This window comes from Passer montanus, unplaced genomic scaffold (assembly GCF_014805655.1).
Source record: "Passer montanus isolate IOZ18808 unplaced genomic scaffold, ASM1480565v1 scaffold3, whole genome shotgun sequence".
Lineage (NCBI taxonomy): Eukaryota > Metazoa > Chordata > Aves > Passeriformes > Passeridae > Passer > Passer montanus.
The window spans coordinates 7,106,814-7,131,082 of NW_024367707.1; the positions used below are offsets into that span (position 1 = coordinate 7,106,814).

Here is a 24,269-nt window from a genome sequence, read left to right on the forward strand (position 1 = left end):
TACTAGGAAACCTTATTTTTTAGCACAAATCCCCACATTTTTTACAGTGAACCCAACTGAAGTATGATGGGTAAATTTTTGGAGAGAAGGCATGAGAATTTGAAGCAGACAGGTTCAGCCAGAGCTCCTGCCCTTCATGGCCCAAGTGACCCTCACCTTAAGACACTCCAGGTGAGGTGAGCAGAGTGCAGCACCTACTCACCCTTGCCCATGGCTGCTCCCACCAGACAGCACCAGGAATGTGCAAGTCACTGCCACAACCCCAGAGCAGCCCCCTCCCAGGGCAGCTCCTCCAACAATATGCTTGAAATCAAATGTCTTTGAATTTTCACTCTTGACTTTTCAAATAAATTCAGTTTCAGCAGATTCAGTTAGAAGACGTGAGTATGATGTTAAAGAAAAACTCAGAGTCCAATATATTAAGCATACTTATTTACTTAATCTATACAGAATTGAGTAGATAAAATTTCAGATTCACATTAGTGAAAAATCTCTACAAAATGTTTTTGAAAAGCAAAACAAAGACTGCCTGTTCATTTATCACTTTTCCTCATGAAAGCAGACATGGGTTGTAAAAATAAAGCAGTGTGTTTAGCACAAACTAGATTTCTGCATCACTTTTTTCACAGTTATTTCCATCTACAGTCCAAAGAGGTAGATTTTCTGCAACACCTGAGAATTGAACTGTAACATAACCAGGTGTAATGAAAGGAAGGACAAAACAATACAGATACAGCCCTAACTTACATGTGTATGTATACACGTACTTGGGTCTTGAATCACATACAGTTTAGCTTTTTGCAGCTTAATCATGGTGAAACTGTCGATCAGGCCCCAGTTTTGACAATTAGACACACTCACCTCAGGCTACATCAGTTTACATATCCAGCTTCAATGGTTTGTAGTAGTGGGAGAAAGGCAGTAATACAAGTTTACTTAAAAACCCTACTGGAGCCCCTTTGGCTGCAGCCTGGCAGTGCAATAGCCTGCAGTATGGCAGATCAGTGACAGTGCTGAGCTTGTCCCTAACATCAGTTTGTATTTTTTTTTTAAAAACAAAACTTTTTAATCGATGCATGAAACTTCGCTGACTGGTTTCAGGGAGCAAAGTACAGTTTGCCTTGGCCAGATAAGTTGCTATGATAAGGGTATGCTGAGGGTAGAAAATAGAGAAAATATCCCCATTCTAAAAACCTTTCCCTTGGGGCATTCAGCTTCATTTACATATTAGCCAGTGTCAAAGATACTTGTATTGCTGTTGCATACATCTGTCGTGTCTCTAAAAGCCCTTTAATTTATTCTTGCAGCAGGGTCCAAAAACTCACTTTTTCCTCCATGTAAAACAAGCACTACAGAAAGAATTGTTCAGAATACAAATGTCCAAATAATAAATTGTAAAAATAGAAAACTGCGTGTCCTACCTTGCCAAGGGTATGATGAACCAGATACAAATTTTTTCGCTTTTCCCCAGGAAAATTACATCATACTTAGTGTTAGCTGAAAACCAGTTCTCACAACACCTATTTTTATAAGCTTGATTCTATGAAGCAAGTAATTTGAACAGCAAGTCTGAAATATTTCTTTCCAGTTATACTTATGCTATACGGTTTGCATGATCAACATTTCAAAGCTTTGAATCTTACCTGACTGCTCTTTGCTACCTTCTTTTCATTCCTGCACTGTGCTTGGACCACAAACACCAAACCCACACAATCTAGGAGAAAGATGGCCAGCTTCCCATTTGCTCTATTTCAGAAATATAAGTTTTGCACAGTTCCTCTTAGTGGTATGAGCTAAAACACATGTATTAGGCCTTACACGGCCTTTCTCTCTGAAACAACTAAGTTATTTCAATGTACATTACTACAGGAAAAGGACTGGGAGCTCAGTGCAGCCTGAACATTCAAGTAATTTAGCCACAGAACTGCCAAGGGCAATGGGGGTAGGAAGCTCGTTGAGATGTGCTTGACTCAGAAATCCCCTCCCAAGTAAGTGCAAAAAACTTTTAAGTACCAGAAAAGGCTACACATGTTCATATTTCTTAAAATGACAGCAACCAAAACTAGAAAGTAAATGCATGGGAACTAAAGTTAGGGGTAGCATGCAGTTAGATCACATTGCCTTGTCAAACAGTAAGTGTTGGTCCTAGTTAATTTTCTTTCAAGAAAAGGAGTCATAATGTGGATATCAAATTTTCTAGGAAAATACAATATAGTTTCAGGTTAACAAGGGGGCTTTGCTTGTGGTATGTTAGTGTAAGAATGTGAAGTACCATCTTTACCAGATAACCTGACTGGGAAGGCACTCGGCCAACTGGTGCAGCTTTGAGGTTGAACATGCAGGAAATTCCACGCTGTACTTCAGGAGACATATCTGAATCTTCATGGTCAATTATAACCAGTATAGCCTTAACTAACACTTAAATACGCTGCATACCTGGCAATTAGAGGAAGTCTGTATGCCAGACTCCTGTCTTCCACACCTCCAGCAGGAAGTGTCTTATTTTCCAGCTCTTCAGATAATCCAGAGGTTTGTTCAGACATTAATGGACTTCTCTAGTCAGGATAACCACGTGGTGGGCACACTGCAGCTAAGAAGGAAGAATGTGACCAACACCTGTGCAACAGGCTCCACAGCTGCAAAATCCCACTTGGTAGCATCACTCTACATTTTCCCACACATTTATATTTAACATGTTCACAGGTAGGGCAAATAGTCCAAACTAACCTTTATAACACAACCCTGAGACATCTGCAAAAAGCTGTACACCCTGTTTCACCAGCTGCAAGTTAATGTATTTCAAAGCTGTTTTTTCATACCACAAAGTACATAAAACCCTTTAAACATACTTTATGCTATATTCTGGGCCTTTACTTTTTCATTCATATATATGAGAACATACATAGGGGGAAAGTTGACTTTTTTACTGGCCATTAGACATCCTCATGTAGATAAATTTACTGGGAAAATTGATAATCTTTAGTATACTGAGTGGCAAATCAATGAACAAAACTAGAGTGCTGTTCTTTAAAACAAAAGAGTGACCTGCTGTCACCATTTTCCCCAAACGATATTAGGTCTGTACAGTCTTCCATGACAGTGATTTGTGTTGTGGGGAGGAAACGCACATGCATCCTTTTATGGAAAAATATTTTCTTCTAAAAAATGAGGCAGATGTGCAACACAGTTGTGGAAAATTTATAGTTTAAGCTATTTAAAGCTGCTATGCAGCTTCCTGTACCACATAAGTCCAGTAGTTCTAAGAAAATACAGATATGGTAGAAAAAGTAAGAAAATTTTCACCACAAAACCAAATAGTTACCACCAACAGAGAAAGTTATACACAAAATATATCTCTCAATACAGTGTTTACACTTCATTTTAGTCTACAGATTCAGTGCCAGGAACAGGACTTGTTGAGACAGTCTTTTCTGAGCCATTTCCCGCACGCGATTCCGCACCGGGTTGGATTCCTGGTTCCGTGTCAATGGGAGTTCCCAGCTCCTCGTGGGAATTGAGTGTGCAGGACTGCAACACCTGCACTGCCAGATCCACATCTGCTTCTCTAAGAGACACCTGCTCCTTGAGCACTTCCACCTTCTCATTCAGCTCGTTCCTTTCCGTCTGAAGGGCCCTGCAGAGCTTCTCCAGACGCTCCAGTTTTATTTGAAAGCCTTTGTATTCTTTATCTCTTACTGTTTTCTGAAGGACAAAGGAAATAAAAACTCCATGATACAACCATTTTCCTCCCTTAAATTAATTAAAAGAATCACCACTATTTAATCCTGAATATTAAGTCTTAATTAATCCAGCAGGCCAAATTCCAGCTGAACTAGAGCCAATTTCTTCAGAATACTTCACCTAGCCAGGAGCTGGAGTGGCAATAGACTCCTTTCAAAACAAGCAATGAGAACTACACAACCACTTAATGCTAGCTATAAGTAAGGGCTGGGCATCAACCAGGACCCTAATATGAACTCCCATAACACTGTCAACTACAACCCAAATAATGGCAACTATAGGAAGGAGAAGGGCACAGAAATAAGAAATCCACAGTCCATCTGCAGAATCCAGGTGAGAATGTACCACGCCTGGGGCTCTCCTTATAAGAAAGGAGGGAAAGTTGAACAGCACTATAGCAAATCCTACTCAACCAAGCACAGTTTGCCAAGGCCAGACCTCACATACCTGAACCAGGCCCTGGACAGCTGCACTGTGCAGCTCCTGCCAGACTGCCAGTAAGTAATGGCATTTTGTGACCTCAAAAGCAGCAGCAATGCAAGAAAGCAATCAATCTGTTGCAGGGGGGTTACTTCCTTCATGTCAGTCGTGTGCATTTCAAACAGACTTCTATCACAGCATTGGCTGAACTTTGCTCAGCATATTGAAATACAGCCAATTCCTTCAGCTTGTATGATTTCATACACATCCCACCAATTAAACAGCAAGCAATAACGAGGCTCAATTTCTTCTTGTGCCATCAGCTTAGATTTACATAGCAGCCTTTCATTTTCCATGCCTGAGGAGGACAATAACTTACATAACATGAAATATAATGCAGACAGCCCAAGAGGAGGTTACAGTGTATTGCTTCCAGTTCTCTAAAACTGACAAGCTGTCAGAAGTTCTCTAGGACTCAGGCTCTAGCTGAACTACACTGCTGCTTAAAAGGTGGTTACCTCTTCAGCCATTTGCAGAAGAGCCTTGTTGTTGTTTTCCCATTTTGTACGCCACACAATGGTTTCCTTTTCCAGTTTCTTAATCTTCTTCGTCATCTACCAAAGATAAAGAAAAGATTTAATTTTGTGGCTTGTGCTGCAATGTAGGTGGTTTTACATGACTAATTAGACTTCTTCATATTACTTTCCAAGTCCAGTTTGAACAAGTTATTTTGGGAAAGTGCTTCTGCACAGAATCAACCCCACAACTACAGATTCTGCATTCAAAGAAAACAATACTGAGCCTAAAAAGAAACAGACTATCATCTTTCAAATACAAATAATAAAAAACTTCAGGAAAAGAAGTTTTAAAACATAAGCACAGCCAAAGAGAATGAGAACCAACATTTGGTAGAATACTGAAATTACAATTTTAGTATTATTTAAGTATGTCAAAATACAGAAAAAAGATTACATTTCTCTTCCATAATTCTAATACCCTATCTTAGGATCCACATTAAACTGTCAAAATAATCTTTATATTTTCAGAAGGCCAATACTTATAAAATCTAAAATGCAACTCACTAACAGCATGCATTTCTATATTACTTTTTATGAAACTAGGTAATCCTATAAATACCTTCTCCATTTCTTGCCTGAAAGTTGTAAAGAGCTCATTACTTTTTGCCATGGTGGTCTGGAATTCTTCAAATTTATCCATGTAAAGAGAAAGCTATTGAAAAAAGGCAGGGACATTAATCTGAACAGTGTATACAAATACAAAAATATGTAGGTACTGGCAAAATGCAACTAGAAATAGTAAAACACTAACTTCCTTATATTTTTTTAAACTATGCTACAATTTCCATTTGAGGAACACAGACCTGCTATTCAAATTATATGTGAAGTAGAGTTCTGTGTTTAGAGAACAGCAATATATTCTGAAGTAAAAAGAATATTATGTTTAATAAAATGCTGGAAGACATCACAGTTCATCACTACCTCATTTTTACTTCCCCACTGGAAAAAAAGTTCTGTGGACATACACAGATATAGGAAATTCAGCACCTGGTTGGTAAAATTAAAACTTAGGAATTACCTACCTTTCCACCTTAACCAGCCAAAGCTAATAACCAAGGCTGGGACAAAATAAACAGGACAAATTTCAGAAATCAAAATGCACATTCACAACCAATGTAATCTGCCCAGTGAACAAAAATCAAGGAAAGTGAATATTGAAAAGAAATTCACAGAACAGTGAAGTGCATTACACTTTAAAAAGTCAAGAGCATTAACATTCAATTACAGAAAACTTTCTTGCCCTGCACCACAAGGTAAATCACCAAGAAAGAACTGCAAAATCTGTTTAATAACACAGTTTAAAAAAAATTATTCCTAATCAGTGTGTGATTTGATGTTCTAAGAATACATGACCATTTTATAGTAACTTGTTACTCTCAGTAAAGAGTAGTAGGTTCTCTTAATTCTTACATGGGGGTTGCAGGACAATACAATTAAGAGCATAGAAATACTGTGGTTTGCTCTATTAGTAAAGGGAATTTCATAACAGGAATTAGCCTAGCTTGTCACCAGTACATCATGACTCATTGCCATTATTGTCACTGAACTTTCTAGCTCATCTTATTCTACAAAAAAAAAAAAAATCTGTTGGCCCCAAGAAACCACTAACTACACCCATTGTAACTATTAAAAACAACAGAAGAGGCAGTGAGATTTTAAATAAAGGGTAACCAACTTGGAAAAAAAAAATCATAAAAGACTAAGCATGGTAAAAAACCTATTTGGAAGTATCTGGATATTCCTGTGGTCAGGTCCAATGGAGATGTGTATGATTACATCAAACTACACACATACACACACACTTTAAACCTAACTCCTGGAAAGCCTAGAAAAGAACTGTGTACAGTATGTGTGAAAAAAGAGCATGGAATAGCTTTCAAAGACACTGTCATGGTTTAAGCCCAGCAGCCAACTAGGGCACCACCACATGGCTGCTCACTCATCCCCACTCCAAGCCCCAGTGGGATGGGGAGGAAAATCAAAACTGTAGTTTGAGGTAAGAACAGTTTAGTAATTGAAACAAAGTAATTATAATAATAAAAATAATAATTTAAAAAGAATAGTAATAAAACCACAGTAGTAACAGATTATTGTAACGATAATATAAAAGAAAAAAAAAGTGATGCACAACACAGCTGCTCACCACCTACTGCCCAATGCCAGATCCCATTCCAAGCCCACATCAGCCTGCATGATATTTTCTGGTCTGGAACACTCATTTGGCCTTTTAGCCAGGGTCACCTGTCCCAGCTGTGCTCCCAGTTTTTTGGGGTTTTTTGGTGTACCTCCTCATTAGCAGAGCATGACACATAAAATAGCCCTTGACTTAAAGTAATCACAGTTCAGCAACAGCCAAAACATCTGTGTGATATCAATGCTACAGTGAATCCAAAACACAGACAAGAGACACATTTACTCTATTCCAGCTGAAACCAGGACAGACTTCATAGAAAACCTCAAATGAAGCAGTAACAGACACACAGTGAAGAGAACAGCTACTGCTTCCCACTGCTCTGGTGTTGGCTCAAACTGCCATTTCCCCGTGCCTCGTGCTGAGCCCACGGGCAGTCAATGACTGAAGGTGATCCAAAGCACAAAAACCAGAGACCATTCCCCCTCTCTCAGAGGGGATTTTGCTGTAGCATTTATATTACAACAAGAAAATAATTTAAAGACAGCAGGGTCTGTGGACAGAGATAGTCAGGCTACTAAATCTGAATAACTACAGGAATAAACAGGACACTGCTTGCTCCCAATCCTCCACAACAGGTGGTGTAAGAAACAGTTTCTAAAACCTGCCTGAGTAAAATTCGCCACACAACTCTTTACAGTCACAAAAAACCAGTATTTTCAGAGAAGCCATGCTTTCCTAAACTTTTCTTCTTAAACTTTCCTACATTCTAGTCTTTGTAGTATTAACACTATTAATTCAGAAGAGCACTAATTCCAGAAATTCAATGTTGAGCACCTTCCAGGAACAGTACTCTCCAGATGTATTAAACAGCAAATACAAAACATTAGTTCTTTACAATTTATGTTTCATGCTTCACTACCTACTGGAAATTAAATTTAAAACTTATTTAATATAATACAAGGTACTCTTCATAAGCATCTGAATATTAAGTTTTTTTCAGATTATGTCTTATGTTCACCACAGTCACCAATCTCTTGGTATTTTCTTTTTGGAACTGCTACTGAAGGTCTCTCCATTAAGAAAAGGTACCTGCTGCTTCAGCTGAGCTTCCTGTTGCTTCATCTGTTCACATTTGTGTCTGGATTCTGTAGCTTCTTTTAGCAGCTAAAAAACAATGCAAAAAGGCCATATAATGAAAAAGAAAATACTTCCAAAAATGGCTTAACTCAATCTATGAATAAAAATTAACAAACATTAACATCACCCAAGGGCTAGTCAACCACATTTTCTCACACAGGCTTTATTACTACACTACATTTTCACATACACAATTTCAAGCATGTGATGTCATGCAGAGAGTTTTATTGAAACATTTCTCTAACTGGCAACATGAGTCAATATTTCTATTTCTCTAACAAGTTTGAACTGCTAAATTATGAATAGTTAATTAACAAACTGCATGTAATTTGTAGCCGATTTGCAGCCTAATTTATTTTCCACCTTCATTTCTCCAGTCACCATTATCTTTGCAGACTAGTTCAAACCAATTTTACTTCAACACCATTTTGTAGATTCATGTTTGAAGGGATTTTCACCTGCTTACGACTCAGAAATTATGCTAAAAAAACCAGAAGAATCCAACACTAGCTGGTAATTTTAAGATTATACAGAAAAAACAAGGCTTTTATTTTCTAGAAGTTACAGGTTCATTGGAAGAAAACTTGCAGAAGACTGCAAGTATACTGCTGATTATTAACACACAAATAAAACATCACACAGATTTGGGGGGTGGGGGGAGGGGCAAACAGTGCACAAAAAATATGTGCTTTATTCTGTGTGTTATCTCTTATAGCACAGAACCAGAGGTTATAACCCTTGACTGCAAAAGTACCTTTGGCGTTTCACAGCATGTTCCCCAGTCTAAGAGAAATTTAAATTACATTTAGCATATTTGCTGAGAAAATGCAAACAAGTAACATTACTTGCCTGTTAGCAGGGATATCAATAATCTAGGCATCATATACAAAACTTAAATCTCAAGTGTCCTTGATCAAATCTACCCTAACTTTCAAAAGATGGTCCTCTCAATTTGCTGTATTTGCTTTAAATCAGGAAAAGTCTGGTTTGGTGGGTTTTATTTCTCTTAACATATATAGAATTCACTTACAAACTCCCGTTCTCGCTGATGTTTTTCCTCTGCCTCTTTAATAAGCTGGGTAGTTTGCTGAAGTTTGGCATCCACAAGTTGCTGCTGCAGTTCCTTATGTTTGAACACTTGATCAATATGCTAAAGGAAAAAGAAAATCATAATAGCCACACATAGATAGTCTGCTGGTCAGTGAAGGCAATGTACTGTTTGGAGAGATGCACCTTGTTTAAAAGCTTCATGTAAAAGACAAAGTGGTGAAAGACCATTTTACATGCCTTCCCCCCCCCTCTTCATCTCCATACACTGTAATTACCCTTTTTAGACTGTCATGGAAGCCAGGTGCCTGTCTCATTAAGTTGGTACAATACCATCAGTCACATTACACCAGACATTTCAAAAATCCTATAAAAAGCAGCCTACATTCTCGCCTCTAAAGCTGCTTTATCTACCTCTAATCTGTACTGTGTTACTTCTAAAAGCTCTAGTCCTCATCATTACAAAAGCTCAAAATGAGCAAAGGTTGCAACAACAGTTAATTTAGCTCATGAAATCCCACAAATCATTGCATTTTGCAGTCTTACTTCCATCCATAAAGTAGCACAAGGCAACTTCCTGTCTTTTCTCCATAGAGTCTCAAGGTAGATACAAATATTCCACGCTTACAAAAGGCAGGGAATTACCTTACAGACAGCTTTCTAACTAACTGATCCAGAACAAAAAACCAACATTCTAGAAACAGTTGAGAAACTATACTCCAAACCTCCTGTGCCAACTAAGAACCAGCCAATTAATCTTAGCTGTAGAACTCCACACAGCCCAGTTCTTTCTTGGACAAGGAGAATTGGCTGTTTTCCATCACTGTAGCTTAGAGCAGCTAGCTCACATCCTGGTGCCAATTAAAGACAGCTCAGTTAGCCCCAGAGTAGAGACATTTCCATGACACCAGGCCAAATATGCTCTTAAAGCATGATAGCTTACTTCAATTCTGTGCCAACAAGAGCAGCTATGTACACAAAGGTCTTCCCCCAAAGACCCCAACCTTAATGAAATGGAAGAAATAAGACAGAATAACTCTTATATCCCCTTTCATTATAATTCTGAAGAATTTCAACTATTAATATGCATTTATGTTGGAAGCAACCTTTGGAGGCCATTTAATCCACTCAGACTAGGGTCAACTTCAAAGCCTGATCAGGTTACTCACACCTTGCCCAGCTGAGCTCTGAGTATGTCGAACCTCTGCCTTTACACTATCTCTGAACAACTTATTTATATTTGATTACTTTCATTGTGAAAGACTTTCTCCAATGCATCTTGAACTTAGATAATCAAAACCAGTCAGGAAGGGCAGACAGGGAGCCAAACAGCTACTAAATTTCTCTCAGTAGTGAAGTAAAAAGAAAAATTACAAAAACTATATACAAAATGGCTGTAAGACATGAGGGGTTTCGCTCCCTTTTCATTCATTATCTGATCCTTACAGTCAAGGAACTAATAAAATCCCATTAAAAGTGTACTGTAAGCACCTCTTCTCGCAATGCATACTGTTCAATGAGTTTCTTCAGCTTTTCCCCCAGTTCAATATTTTCCTGACGGAGCTTGGCATTGTGTATATCATGCTGTTCCAGTTGAGCCTGAATTTCATTCAGTGTGATCTGGAAGTGTGCAGTTGCTTCTTTCCGTCTTTCTTCTTCTTCGCGTGCTTGTTGCATGTTTTCTTCCTTTTATGGATAAATATTCATAAAATATTTAAATATAAAATATTAAAAGTGTTCAGGTCAAACCATGCACTTTTTGAGTCAGAAACAATGGCAGTAATTCACTTCTGTACAGTTTCAATTTCTAGAGTGCTAGAACTAACATAAGCCACAATCATAATATGCCACGCTGACTACCCGTGAAGTGTGTGGGAAAAAGGAATTTAGAAATTGCAAAACTTCTAGAAACTTTTGTCTTTACCACTACCAACATTACTTAAAGGCTGGTATTAAGATGCTACATAAGTACCTTTGCAAGTGTCAGCATTATCCAGATGTAAAAACCAGCACTGATACTATAATGCCATTTTCTACAGCAATCACAGATTCTTATCTTATCTTGGCTCTCTTCCATTTCACTCCCATTGATTATATTCTGACAGAATTAAGCTTTATGGTTACCCTGTCATTTCATGCTGCTATTATTTTACTTGTGCTATTTTTTCCAGTAGTTATCAAGCAGTGCTCCCAGAAACAAATATGACAAGATCAAATACTGCAAGTAGTAAGAATTGGTTTGGGGAAAAAATGGGCATCAGCAAATTAACTATCTCTGTATTCCTTACCTTAAAATCAGCTATACTTACACTACACGCCACACGTCTACACATACAGGTAATGGACAAAGTGACAAGGAAAAAAGCAGCAGTCCTGATTTTAATCAGTGATGTGTAAGTTTTCCATCACCAGCAGCACTATAACTTATGTAAATAAACTAACCTTCAAAGTTTTGTTATGACGCTGAAGCTCCCGACAGAGAGATTCCAGTTTGCTACGTGCCAAAATGGCCTTGCTGTGTTCACTCTGCAAGTGGACTTTCTCCTTCACAACTTGTGCTTGCTTCTTCTGCAGTATCTTCATTTGCTTTTGAACATTTCGGCTCTCCTCCAACTATAGTTACAGAGTAAATTTGTCAAATAAACATAGGTGAAACCATCTTTATGCATCTAGGTGAGCACACTGAAGAAACTTTTGAACATTTTGGATGAAAACAAGGAAGTAAAATTTCATTAAAAACCCAAGCTGATCTTAAAGAGAAACTGCCATCATCCATCCAGACAACTCTAATGTATAAGGACAGAAAATAAAAATTTACAAATTCCATCTGCCAATTAACATTTGCCTTCGAGGAACAGGCAGCATGCACCTGTTGTTGACTATGAGCTTTCATCTGCAGGGGTAAGAATAGCCCTCTGAAAGGAAGATGTAGCAGATACAATTAAAAGCCAACTGAGACTGGGTTTTCAACAAGTCACAGCTTTTCCCACTCTTATCTTGAAGGTACACACAACTGTTTATCCAACAGGTCTTGTTTTTGCTATCAAAAAGAAAAACCACAGAACTGTACAGAGCTCCTTGTCAGCAGGAGCCCTACCAAGGGAAGCAGTAATTGATACAAGTTCGTTGAATTCTGCATTTCAGAATTTTTCAGAAACTCTCAGAATTTTCAGAACTCTCATATTTCAGAACACAACAGATGAAACTAGCAGCCCTGACAAATCAAATCAGTTACTATTACAACTACATAGTCCAGACTTTAAGAGATCTGCAGTCTCAACCATTTGAAGCAGTTTTTTTTTTCTATTTCCTTTAGGCTGTTTACATGGTAGATGACACAGGTAAACTCTATACATATTTAAAAATCTATTCTATGAATATCCAGTGAAGAGAAGTTTCTTGCATAATATCTCACAGCGATATTAATTATACCTGATTTTTGGGCTCCCTGAGAAAACATATTATTTAGAGGCTGTTTCTTTGCAAAGAAGGCTACAATGTTAAGTGTTACACTGCTCCTTATTATATGGTGCCTCAGCCGTGGGACACCACAGGAAAAGAGGGTTGGCAATGAGGAACATCACCATGACAGAAGAGTAATACAATGCTGGTTTTCTGAAAGAGCTCAAAATAATGTTGAAGCACAAAAGAAAGAATAAAGCTAAGGACTTCCATGACAACAGTAAATTAAATGTGTATTTAATGCAGTTTAGGGAAATGGAATATTAAGGGCGTATTTTCACATCTAAACACAAATTCTTGCACGGTCAGAAAACACTACTTCAAGTGGTTGTGCTGTCTGCACACCTATGAAACTTCAGGCCTGCAAAAGCGTGTCACTGTGAGATGTATCACAAGGATGCAAACCTTCCTGCATCAGAGAGTGATCTCCTGATAGATTCCAAATTATGGAAAAAAACTGTGGAAGATCTTTTGCCAGGAGAGAGGCATTCCTACCTTCATTGTACAGTCCTTTTCATGAGACACCACTGAAAAACCTGACAGTGAGCTTTAAAGATGATGAATCTTTAAAAAAAGAAAAAAAGCATTGTAGGTGCACTGTCATAAACAGTTCAAACCTCTGCTGGCATTAAAGCTGATACCTATGCCAGTGGTTCTCCATCACTATAATGAAGAAAAGAATGCATCTTAAAAGGAACACAATCAGATCCAACCTAAACATTCTAAGCGGAACAGAGGCATCCCTCAAACTCATTTAGCTGAAACAGAGCTCTTCTTACACCCAGACAAGCTCCCACCCAGCTCCTCAGCCAGTCTGAGCATAATGAAGAAAACAGGTAGTTTTCTAGGATGGCAACTGTGGATGCTTATTCTGCCTACAGTCTATTGATCTTCCTAGGAGGGCAAAAACCTTAACGAGGACACATCTCATCTGACTACCAAACTTCTTGAAGGAGATTACAATTTATTTGGTCCAGCTGCTCCCTAATTGTTTTGAGATCTTTCCAGTAATAATAAAACACAAACTGAAATAGGGCAGACTCTTTTCTTTCTGCAGAATTGAGGGATTCATACTGGCCTAGGTCCTCATGCAGGCCCTCATCACGACTGTGAGGTGACACGGGAGCTGTTTGCTTAAATAGAAAAGGCATCACATGCACAAGTAATTGCTCATAAGGAACAACTAACCTACTGCATTTTTCCATCACAATATCAAAGCTCATTTTTAGGTGGGTTCTCCATCCTGGAGTTACAATTCAGAACTATTTTTGTTTCTCATTTAAATGAAAGTGACTTCTTAGAGAAGCTGTTGGTTTTAAAGGAAATGCACTCACATGAACCAAGAGCACATGAGAGAGAGCAAGGAAAACAAGCAAAAATATAACAGACCTCCACGGAGGACTCAGGATTTCCATAACAGAACTAATCTAAGTCTCTTCTTAAGTAATCAATATTGCCTCTGTTAGTAAAAAGACCACCTGCCAGATCACCTTCAAAGTTTTGGAGACAGTATAAATCTCAAAGGAAAAAAATTCTTTCAGAAAAGTAATGTCATGTTGTGCAGCCATTGTGTTGTTTTCAGAAATATCTGCATATGATATACTTGACGGCTACAGAGAGAAAACTCAGGCTTTTGTAATCTCTTTAGTTTGCATTCATTTTATAACTACAAATACAATGGGAAAACATATACACACAAGATTTCCAGTCTTTTCATTCCTGGCTCTCCCTGTCTAAAGAAAAATGAGTCAAGTGTTGTTATCTCCAAGAACATTCTGGAAAGTAAACTTATGAACCCTCTCCTCTGACCCCCAGTTTTGTGATCGATTATTTTAGAGAACGAATTACCAACATGAGGCAGGAATGCTTATTTTAAGAACTGCTTATTTTTTGGTTTGTTACTGAAGAAAATCTCCACGAACATTCTGGAAAGTAAACATACGAACCCTCTCCTCTGACCCCCAGTTTTGTGATCGATTATTTTAGAGAACGAATTACCAACATGAGGCAGGAATGCTTATTTTAAGAACTGCTTATTTTTTGGTTTGTTACTGAAGAAATGCAACCCTTTCTTTCTGTTCCTTCACATCATCAGAAAGCACAAAGCAAAATTAAACCCAGATCTTTCCAACACTCTACACTTCCAAAAAACCACTAAAGAGTTAAACATAACTAAACATTCTCTCTCCCCCCCCGAATCTCTGAATGACAGTATGTTCTTTCCCTTTATCCTAAAATGATAAAACACTAGCACAAAAGCATTATCAATTACTCCCAAAAGAACTCAACTTTTCTGTTAATCCTAGTATTATGCTTCAATACCAAGTTATCAAAACCTGTTTTTTCTTTGGATTTGGGCAGTCATGTAGAAGTGAAACGACTACAAGAAAGTTTGGCTGAAGCAATACTCAGTCAGCCTGAGTGTCTGTTTTACCAACACTGTAAAATAATAAAAATCATTAACTGTCCTTGATTCGTTGTCGTTGCACTCCATAGTTAATATTAACACATTAATAACTTCTGCTATCTTTACAAATTACTTACCAGATCAGCATACTTCTTGCACAAAGCTGCCAGCTTTTCTTCTGGAGTAGAAAGTGTGTTCAAGGCTTGCATTAATAATAACACTTCTTTTCCTATGAAATGGATGATAGACAATGTTACTGAGGAAGAAAAACCATATACCAGAAAAGCAGCCTGTCTTTAAAGTAAAATATAGATCCCTGTGAAATTAGCCTGATTTAAGTTGTTCCCTGGTTTGACAGCTGCATAATCCTAACAGATGACAAATGGGAAGTCATCACAAGATGTCATCTGCAAGAATAAATTTGTCTTGCCATTCCACAACCAGGATAGAAAAAATTATTTTAATGTAATAACACAAAAATATTTTTGTTTTAGAATTGCACAGATAATAAAAAATCTGAAAAAAATGCCATCTGGAAGGTTAAGTATTGGCAGGTATGTTCTTAATAAGCATTTAGAATTTAATTATCAGCCGTGTTTGGCAGCACTGAACACTGCCATCCCAGATTTAAACCAGAAAGTTAAAAAAGTTGATTAGCAATTACCACATTATTATTAAAGTTCATGTAAAAATAGCACTGCCAGCTGAAGGAGTCTTACATACGCATTAAGAACCGTCTTTCCCAAGTAGAAGTGCACACACAGTTTCTCAAAATATCCTGTTACGGGTGACAAGTTTTTGGCTACAGAGTAAATTCGAGACAAGGAGCAAATCCATAGCTATTTTACAAAAAATATTATAAATATTTTATAAATATTTTCTAAAAATACTATATTAAAAATCAGAACGCCAAAGAGAACACACCCAACGTTTTCTCTTTGTGTTTTTCACTCTCTGGATCTTGCTGGCCATCTGGTGGATCAGTACGGGCTTCTTCTCTCCCAGGAGTCTCCTCACGGGACTCTTGGGAGCAGCCTGTGGACCCTGGGTGTTTTCTGTTCTTTGTGATATACTCGGCTTCTTCCAAGGTGCCAGTGTTTTCCAGGCTGTAACAATTGGACTGGGGATACTGCAACGCTGTATCAGACAACTCAGTGCACTTGCTCTTCACCAGCTGATCCTGGTTATTCATTCCCACCTCTCCAGATCCAGCTTCTTCCATGGCACCACCAACCACCTTCAGAATGGAAAGCAGGAAGTGGATGTGAACAGTGTTAAGCAAATGTGTTTAAAGTTATAACTTTCACCCTTCTTTTCCAAAATATTAATTGACTTCAAGCTTGGACTCCTACTGCCTATGATTTTTAAGAATACATCCTTTCTGCTCAATTAAAGAGAACTCTCTCTAAAGATTTCCTAAAATGCTAACTGTTTAATCACTTAACCAAAAAGTTAACCACCACAATTGTTTTATAACACTGCTGCGACATGGTTATATTTTAGAGCAGAATATCCCATGTTCTCTATATAATACTGAGTAGTTTATTAAGCATCTCCAGACTTCCGTCTCAATCACATGAACAACATTCTCAATTTCTACAAATATTTCAGGCTGATTCAGAATTGCAAGAGTGTTTGGTTGGGTGTGGTTTTGTTTTGTTCATTTGGTTACCCTGCAGAGGCTGGGACTTAGAACAATACTTGAAGGTGCTTGGGTAGTTTTTTTCTGCCCATTTGCAATCCCAATATACAACATATATGGATAGTTAAAAGCACGATAAGCAGAGCTAAACTCACTGCCAAAGCAAAATTCATGTTGATTTATTTTCAGTGGACTGAACGTAAATTTCCTTAAAATCACAAAGAATTTTAAAAACAGAGCTTGTTTATACACAGTTATGCTCTTAAAGCACAAATTAATATCAGATTACCTTACATTTTCTTATTAAAAAATGTGCTAACTCTTAAAGCCAGGGGTTTGCACTGGATTTTATATTCTGTACAGGACTGTTTTCCTGTTCAAAAGGAATCGGCCAACATCAAAGGAATGCAGCCAACACTCGTAATATATTGTGAGATGTATTTCAACTCCAAATTTGTTCAGCATGCTTGAAAAGGTTATTTAAAAATCATTAAACAAATACATCTTTTTTTTTGCAATATTCATGGATAACGGTTTTGTTGTTCCCTATTCTTAAAGCAAGCCCCTTTCTTTAGACCTTATCTCAAGGTAGATTCATTCTTGAGGAGATGGACTTCACACAGTGTCTTTTCTCAAAGGACAATAAGCATTTTAGCTGCAAATAATTTCTATAAACATTAAGAAGCAACTTTTGACTTTCCAAGGAACACTCACTTTACAAGTGTGGAAATGATGCACATGCTTTATGGACAAACATAAATGCACTGCAGTTTTATTCTCTAACCATGTCAGACCATGTACTGATAAATGCCTACAAAGGTCATGCAGTAATTGAACTGCTGGAACAAATAACCAATTACAACACTTTACCTCTCTAAAAAGTCATCTGTAAAATGCCCATTTTTTTCCCCTTGGCTTGTCCTAAACTGTAGGTCTTCCAGGAAAGGCTTACCCCTCTAGGGTCAGCCAAATACAAAAGAACAAGAAGTGTGAAAACAACACAGCTCACTTCACCTCTGTGTGTACCAATGGCTGAAACCATGGCACAGATGTTGTCTAAAACCCAGGATTCATACAGAAGCTGAAGACACTGTGTCACATTAAGGTGACAACACAAGAAAGGTCAGATTATTCTAACACAACATGAAGGGTACCTGCAGTACCAAGAGAACAGCTGAAACTTGCAGTTTTTTTATTTGCATAGAATGTGAACTTCTGATTCAGATATTTGCACCCAAGTAGTCTTGCAAAACATAGAGAAAGTTTGCTTTAAACTCAAAATTTCAGGTGTGGCACCCAAAAGCATTAAGCATTTCCAGACTTTCTGATATCCATAGAGACTCCGGAGGTTTTCTGAAAGCAGAGGACAAAATTGCCAGAAAGTTTGCTTTAAACTCAAAATTTCGGGTTTGGCACCCATTTCCAAAGTCTGGAAATGCTTAATGCAGACTTTCCAGACTTTCTGATATCCATAGAGACTCCGGAGGTTTTTTGAAAGCAGAGCACAAAATTGCCAGCAACTCCAAAGGAAGGTGAGAAGGCCTGACTGGCTGCAGTCACGTACGGAACAGCAGCAATGCCCAAGCTCCTCTGGCCTAGCAACAACATTTGTGCAACTTGTTCTAACACAGTTTACAGCCAGATCAGTTCCTCAACCCAGTTCACTGCACAGCAATAGGCAATCCTGCCAACAGAAGTGGAAGCAGGATGTTTGGAAAGAAGCCAGAGCACGAGAGCCTCTGAAAAATAAAAGGCAATCTTACTGCAGTCAGAGCACAAGAACTAAACACACAATACCTTATCCTCACCACAGGTACACACTTAACTCTGGCTACTGAAGGACTGGGACGTCAACAAGACCACGTTTGTGAGCAGTTTGTGACTGCTTCAAACCTAGTCACCTGAAAAGATTTTGCTGTTTTTTATCTGAGAAAATTCTGTTGTTTCCAGTGAAAAAATTTCCCCCTACTAGCAGGGGCATACACGTGTCATGAAATGCCCATCTCTTTCTGAGCAAACCATCACAGTAACCTAAATGTCAATTCAGAGCTGGCAATTCACATGCATATTCTAAAGCATCTGGAAGTTTCAGGAAGTGAGCACCACCTCATTAATTCAGCAGAGCTTTTTGTTGAAGTCAAATTAGGTGTCAGTTCAATTTTTTACTGACAATAATAATTTCTAAACTCTGAGTATTCTCTATTCTTGTCAAAAAAGCCACAAGGACTTTTAGAATTTCAGACTCACTCTACGAAGTCTAACAGAAAAGCAGAAACAACCTATCAGAATATTGAATTGAAGAAAAAGGTTTGTGCACAAGTGTCCTGTATGTCTCCAACACATTTGAAAACTATAAAGATGGTGAAAATATACAGAACTTGCCAGCCTTCGTTTGGTTTTCCAAACATGAACATGGAACAAATCCAAGATTTCTGACAAGCAAATAAGCTCCCTGCAAACTAAAGCTCAGTGTAGCAGTAGGCAGGCTTTGCACAAATTTCCAGTTTTCTTATCTTAAATATAATTACAAATTGTTGACCACAGACCAGAATATTGCACTCAAAAAAGTGGTTCTACCAGCAGCTAAAACACGATCTGACAGCATACACACACAAAAAAACCCCAAACAAAAACCCCTTCCTTCTTAGTTAAAACTCAATCTATCTGTCAAGTTGTAGCCTGTAAGTTTTAGCAAATCTGACAGTAGTGGCACAACATATTAAAATTCTAACTTATTTAACCTAAATTAGGAAGTGTTTTCATTTTAAAAACCAAAAATCTGCTATTGCCTGACAGGGGCCACAAACAAAATATCTAAATGATTTCCTGATTATGACTAACAAAGAATTTTCTACATTAGCTGTAACTTTACATATTAAAACCATTAGTCAACAGCCTTCTTACACTCAATGCTATACTTAAAACACTTTAACTGCAGATGGTTTCAGATTTGGTTTGTATCAAGCTTCAAGCTGGAATATAGGAATAAGAAACAACACTTTGACAATGTTAAGTGCTAACCCATGTTAATCACTGAACTTGCTCCCTCCTTATTGAGGCAATTGTGAGAACAACCCTAACTCTTACCTCTCTCATCTTTCCAAATGTGTGCTCATCAGACTAGTGAACTTCTCAGTTTAACATTCCAGCCAGAACAGAGCCCTTCCCCCAGCACATTGTATAATAGTGCTGATTCAGTACTGACTGAATAAAACCAAAACAAAACTACCCCAGCAAAGACCTTCTACTGAAATCGCTGCTACCTTTTCTAACTGCTACCATGGTCTCTCAGCTTCCAGCCATCTTCAGCCACAGGTGGCTCATGATCTGACAACCCAGAGTCAGACTATTACATGCCTAGAAAGATTTACAGAGAGGCAAAAAGAGTATGTTGCACAGGTAATGTGCAAATTCTTAAGATCACAAATTTATCAAAACTCCAAGATACGTGCAACCTACCTAGCTGTGAAACCAGCAATTACAAGATGCTGACATTTCTGAATAAGCATGTCATCTTCAAGCTACTTAAGGATTACAGGACAAACCACCTGAAGTTAACTGTAGGAAAATTACTGGCAACACTGCTCCTGCTCATGCCAGTTTTCAGTCTTGTGTTCTGCTCCTTCAACTTATACCTCGATCAAAAAAGATGCACATCAAGAAAACTCTACCTTATTTCATACCTAAAAGATCAGCATACAAGACAGATACTCCATATGTGAAAATGGCTATGATCACCAGAGCCTAAGCCAGCTGTTCCTCAAACAGTTTAGCTTCAGGAACTCATACTGCACATAAGGACAGAACAGACACTTGTCCTACAGAACCTGTCCTACCACCACACCAAAATGTATCACAAACCCACTTATTTTTTTGTTCTACTACCTACGCAAGTCTAAGCACACTATGCTACAAACTATGCTAAAATATACTGTGCTTATTATCAGTACCATGCTTACCTGTATTCCATACTCCTGTGCATACGCAATCTTTCCCTAAACCACCTGAAAACACCTTCCTGTACCATTTAATAAAAAATCCCATAATTAGTAGCTGCACCATAATCGATTTTATCCTGTATGTTAGCTAATTATCCTAAGAAACATAAGCACTAGCATTAATCTATGTAAACAACTCCTACATACCCCATAGTAGCAGTTGGACTGTGCTGTGAAAAGACTCTTCCACCCTTAGCCTTTGGAATTGCTAATATGTTCAAGAAATATCCAGGAAGCTTTGGAACAAGCATTTGGAACAAGCATACAAACATAAAATAGATTTTCACAACTGTGACGACAACCTAACTATATAACTAAATATATAATCAATTCCTCAACATCAGACGCCAAAAGAGATAATCTGAATAACACTGTTCAGCTGACTACATTTCCAAACTTGCTTCACATGCAATTGGCCATAGAAGCCTTACACCCCTTATCCTCACCAACTGCAGTAAGAAAAAAAAATATTGCAGCAAAAAAGGTAAGTAGTATTTATCACAAATGGGTATGGTTCATAACAAATATTAAGCTTCCGGCATCGCAGCAAGTTACTTTTTCCTGCTAACACAGAAAAGGTTATTTTGAAAACATATATACAATACACTTTTTCTCAAATCGATTTTTCAACAGTTATGTTAAATAATCATTTTTGGAATTAATTTTATTTACAACTTCTGCATGAAAACCACCACTTAGGATGTCACAAAATTTTGGTTTGAATTTTATAGCAGGTGCACTTTCATCCACTGGTCTAGATACAATTATTCAGATGCTTCTGACCACAAGACTAGCTTATTGAGGTTACTTCTCTATGCAATACTTCTCTATACTGTGCTCACTGACCTGAATGATCACACAGTCTAATTATACCTTTCTCAAACCTAATGGCCTCTGAGGTGGCTTCCCCACTGAACAAGGATCTTAGCTATGAGATCTGAAAGCCATTTCAAAGAAACATTTCACCACATTCTGTCACTACATTGAAAACTATGTTCTGTGCACTCATTTATCTACTTTCAAAACACTGGACAGAGGAACCTGCAGCATTGCCCATCACTAGTTTCAAAGCACTGCAAGGTTAGAAGTTCCAACACAGTAAGAAACACCTACTCCCTAAATCTGTATTTTACTTTCATAAAAGTCAAGACAGACTCTTTGTTAGCAGAATTCCACCATTAAGTTTCCTGGCCCTATAATCCAAGACCTGGTCTTCAATATGAGTTCAGAAACATTCTAACATGACCCCTGCTTATAGCACTCACTTCTTCCTCTTACCCTTAACCACGCTGGGTTTTTTTGCTCTTTCAGTGACCTCATGACACAGATAACATGGCTGCTTTTAAGAAAAGCTTTTTAATTTACCTCAAACACAAACGGGAAAAAAACCCCAACCATCTCTTCCCTCACTTACCTGAGGAAATTAAAGCAGTGGGGGTGCATCTCGCACCCCTGCCAGGCCACAGTGCGATCTCAAGGCCTTGGCCTTGACGAAGAGCACCCAGGAATAAAGCCTGTCCAGAGCTTATCAGAAACACTGCCTGCTCCCAGGAAACAGTGATGTCGAAAAAGCTCATGGCTTTTAGCAAACATCCTTGAAAACCTTTTTTTTTTAATATGAACAACCACCCAAGTGGAACAATATTTCTGTTACAGGACTTTCAAGGGAAGTTACCAACCCAAATCTGAACCAGGATGAAAAATTATTACAACCAAAGCCCTCTCTCTTGAGACCCTACAAACACGGGTCTGAAGTGAGATCCCTTGAGCTGCCCTGGACTGTGGCAGGCTGTGGGGGCAGCTCTCAGACCCAGCAAACTCCCACGTTCGCCATTCCTGGAGGACACTGCCAGCTGCTGGTGATGGAGCCTGGGCTGATCCCACTCCTCAAGGCTCAGCTCTTTGTCCCTTGAGAACAGAAAAAGGCATCAATCCGGAGTACTTCCCCGGATCGGAGGGGAATTCTTCACAGATACACACCTGGTACACACTCTTCAAGTCTGTGTAGTGTAACCATGCTATAGCAAATGTACTGTAAATGCTGCTGTCAGATTCTCAAGTGCTTTACATTTGTGAGTGAGGCCTGTGACTTACTGTTGTAGTGATAGTAAAATTCTACAGAATCTTTTGTTAAATTGGTTAACTGGAGGCATCGATTAAGTGCTGTTAAGTTCAAGTGCTTTTGTGCCTAAATTATCAGTCAAGCCTGGGGCTAAGTTTGGCATGGGGAATTCCCTCTGAACGTGTGACTCAACAGGAGGGTCCCCTTAGCTGTTTTCATCCTTACCCTTTCCTATCCTTAAGCTTTTCCCATCCTCGGCCTCCACGCTGATCATTTTGGTTGGTTTTAGTTTTAGATCAACTGATTTTATAGACTTTTTTTCACTGCATGCTTTAACCACACAGTAAGTAGCAGAGTGAACCTCGCCAAGCAACTCTGTCATGCTTTTGCTTTTATATAAAATCTACTTTTGCCAGAGATTCTTAAAACAACCTAAAAAATTCATGACAAACACCTCCTGTAATTCTAGCAAAAAATTCACTGCAGGAATCCAAAGCCTATATGGAAGTTTTCAGGGCATTTACCCACAGGACAAAGTGCTGCACATCTAACAAGACCTTTTTTAATATAAACATCTGAGACAGGTGCTAATTAAGAAAACATTTAATATATCATTAGTGAATCACTTCCACCAATGAGGCTTCACTTCCTCTTTACTATAAACTTAATAGTTTTGTAGTCACACACAGTATGATTCTGGAAAAAGCAGGGTAGACAAGTTCTGAATTCCCAATGCAAACAGGTCACAAGGAACCTAAAAATAATATCAAGGCAGGGGGAGGGAAATCTACAAGAGAATGTAGAATTTGCTTAACATCGCCTGCCATATCTCACCTCTTTAAAATAATTAAATTCCTATCGACTGTATTTGAAATAATATGGAACACAGAGGTTTTTTTTTAACATCATCATAATCTGCTTTCATAATAGACACCGAAGTTACTTACAATTACTTCTTAGTAAAGCGCTAAAAAACCCACACTGCAGAGAACGGTGCTTTTCAGTGAAGAAAACTAGCTCCATAGCTTCCTAGACCTTTTTAACAGCCAAAATAAACCACCACCAAGTTACTATTTCCGAGATGCTAGCCTTTGTACCATGGAAAAAAGTTACCACTAAAAAGCCACTTCAATTTACGTAAGGGCACAGGGCGAGATGCTTCGGAAGCACATGAGATTAACAAGGCAGCTCTGTCACATAAAGCACCGAGCCGGTGATATTACACACAGCAGTGAACTACAGCACGTTTTAAGCATTTGCCGTTGGGTGACCAAGCACAGGTATTTCAAGCTTTTCCTACATGGATCTGCAACCAGAAATTTTACAGCACGTTTTAAGCATTTGCTTAAAAGCACAGGTATTTTAAGCTTTTCCTACATGGATCTGCAACCAGAAATTACTGTAAAATCACCGGGAGCAGCCCTGCTTCCAGTGTGGTTTCGGCAGAAAACAGAAAAATAAATAAAACGGCCTTTTTTAGGTTTGGTTTTTTGGTTTTGTTTTTTTTTTAAACTATTTTGGAGGTTAAGAAACCGCTCCCTCCGCCCCCGCGGGCAGAGCCACGCTCCGCTCCCGCGGGGCAGCCCGGCCGGGCGCGGAGGGACGCGGGCAGGCGGCGCCCCCCGCCCGCAGCTCCCGCCC

General features: G+C 38.5%; 1 protein-coding gene across 2 annotated transcripts in view; it reads right to left on the minus strand.

Moving 5' to 3' along the window:
* Positions 1 to 417: 417 nt before the first annotated feature.
* The window catches only part of TXLNG (taxilin gamma), a 25,113-nt gene continuing 1,261 nt past the window's right edge, over positions 418 to 24,269 (minus strand). Inside the window, exons 2-10 of one of the 2 annotated variants that reach the window (XM_039714285.1) lie at positions 15,851 to 16,163; positions 15,064 to 15,155; positions 11,500 to 11,670; positions 10,549 to 10,743; positions 9,041 to 9,160; positions 7,963 to 8,037; positions 5,299 to 5,391; positions 4,680 to 4,775; positions 418 to 3,702 (exon numbers count right to left, since the gene is read on the minus strand). In XM_039714285.1, coding sequence (XP_039570219.1) covers positions 3,382 to 3,702; positions 4,680 to 4,775; positions 5,299 to 5,391; positions 7,963 to 8,037; positions 9,041 to 9,160; positions 10,549 to 10,743; positions 11,500 to 11,670; positions 15,064 to 15,155; positions 15,851 to 16,163 — 1,476 coding nt within the window. In that variant the 3' untranslated portion in view covers positions 418 to 3,381. The remainder of the gene's footprint in view (positions 3,703 to 4,679; positions 4,776 to 5,298; positions 5,392 to 7,962; positions 8,038 to 9,040; positions 9,161 to 10,548; positions 10,744 to 11,499; positions 11,671 to 15,063; positions 15,156 to 15,850; positions 16,164 to 24,269) is intronic. The other variant, XM_039714286.1, reaches the window with a different exon arrangement.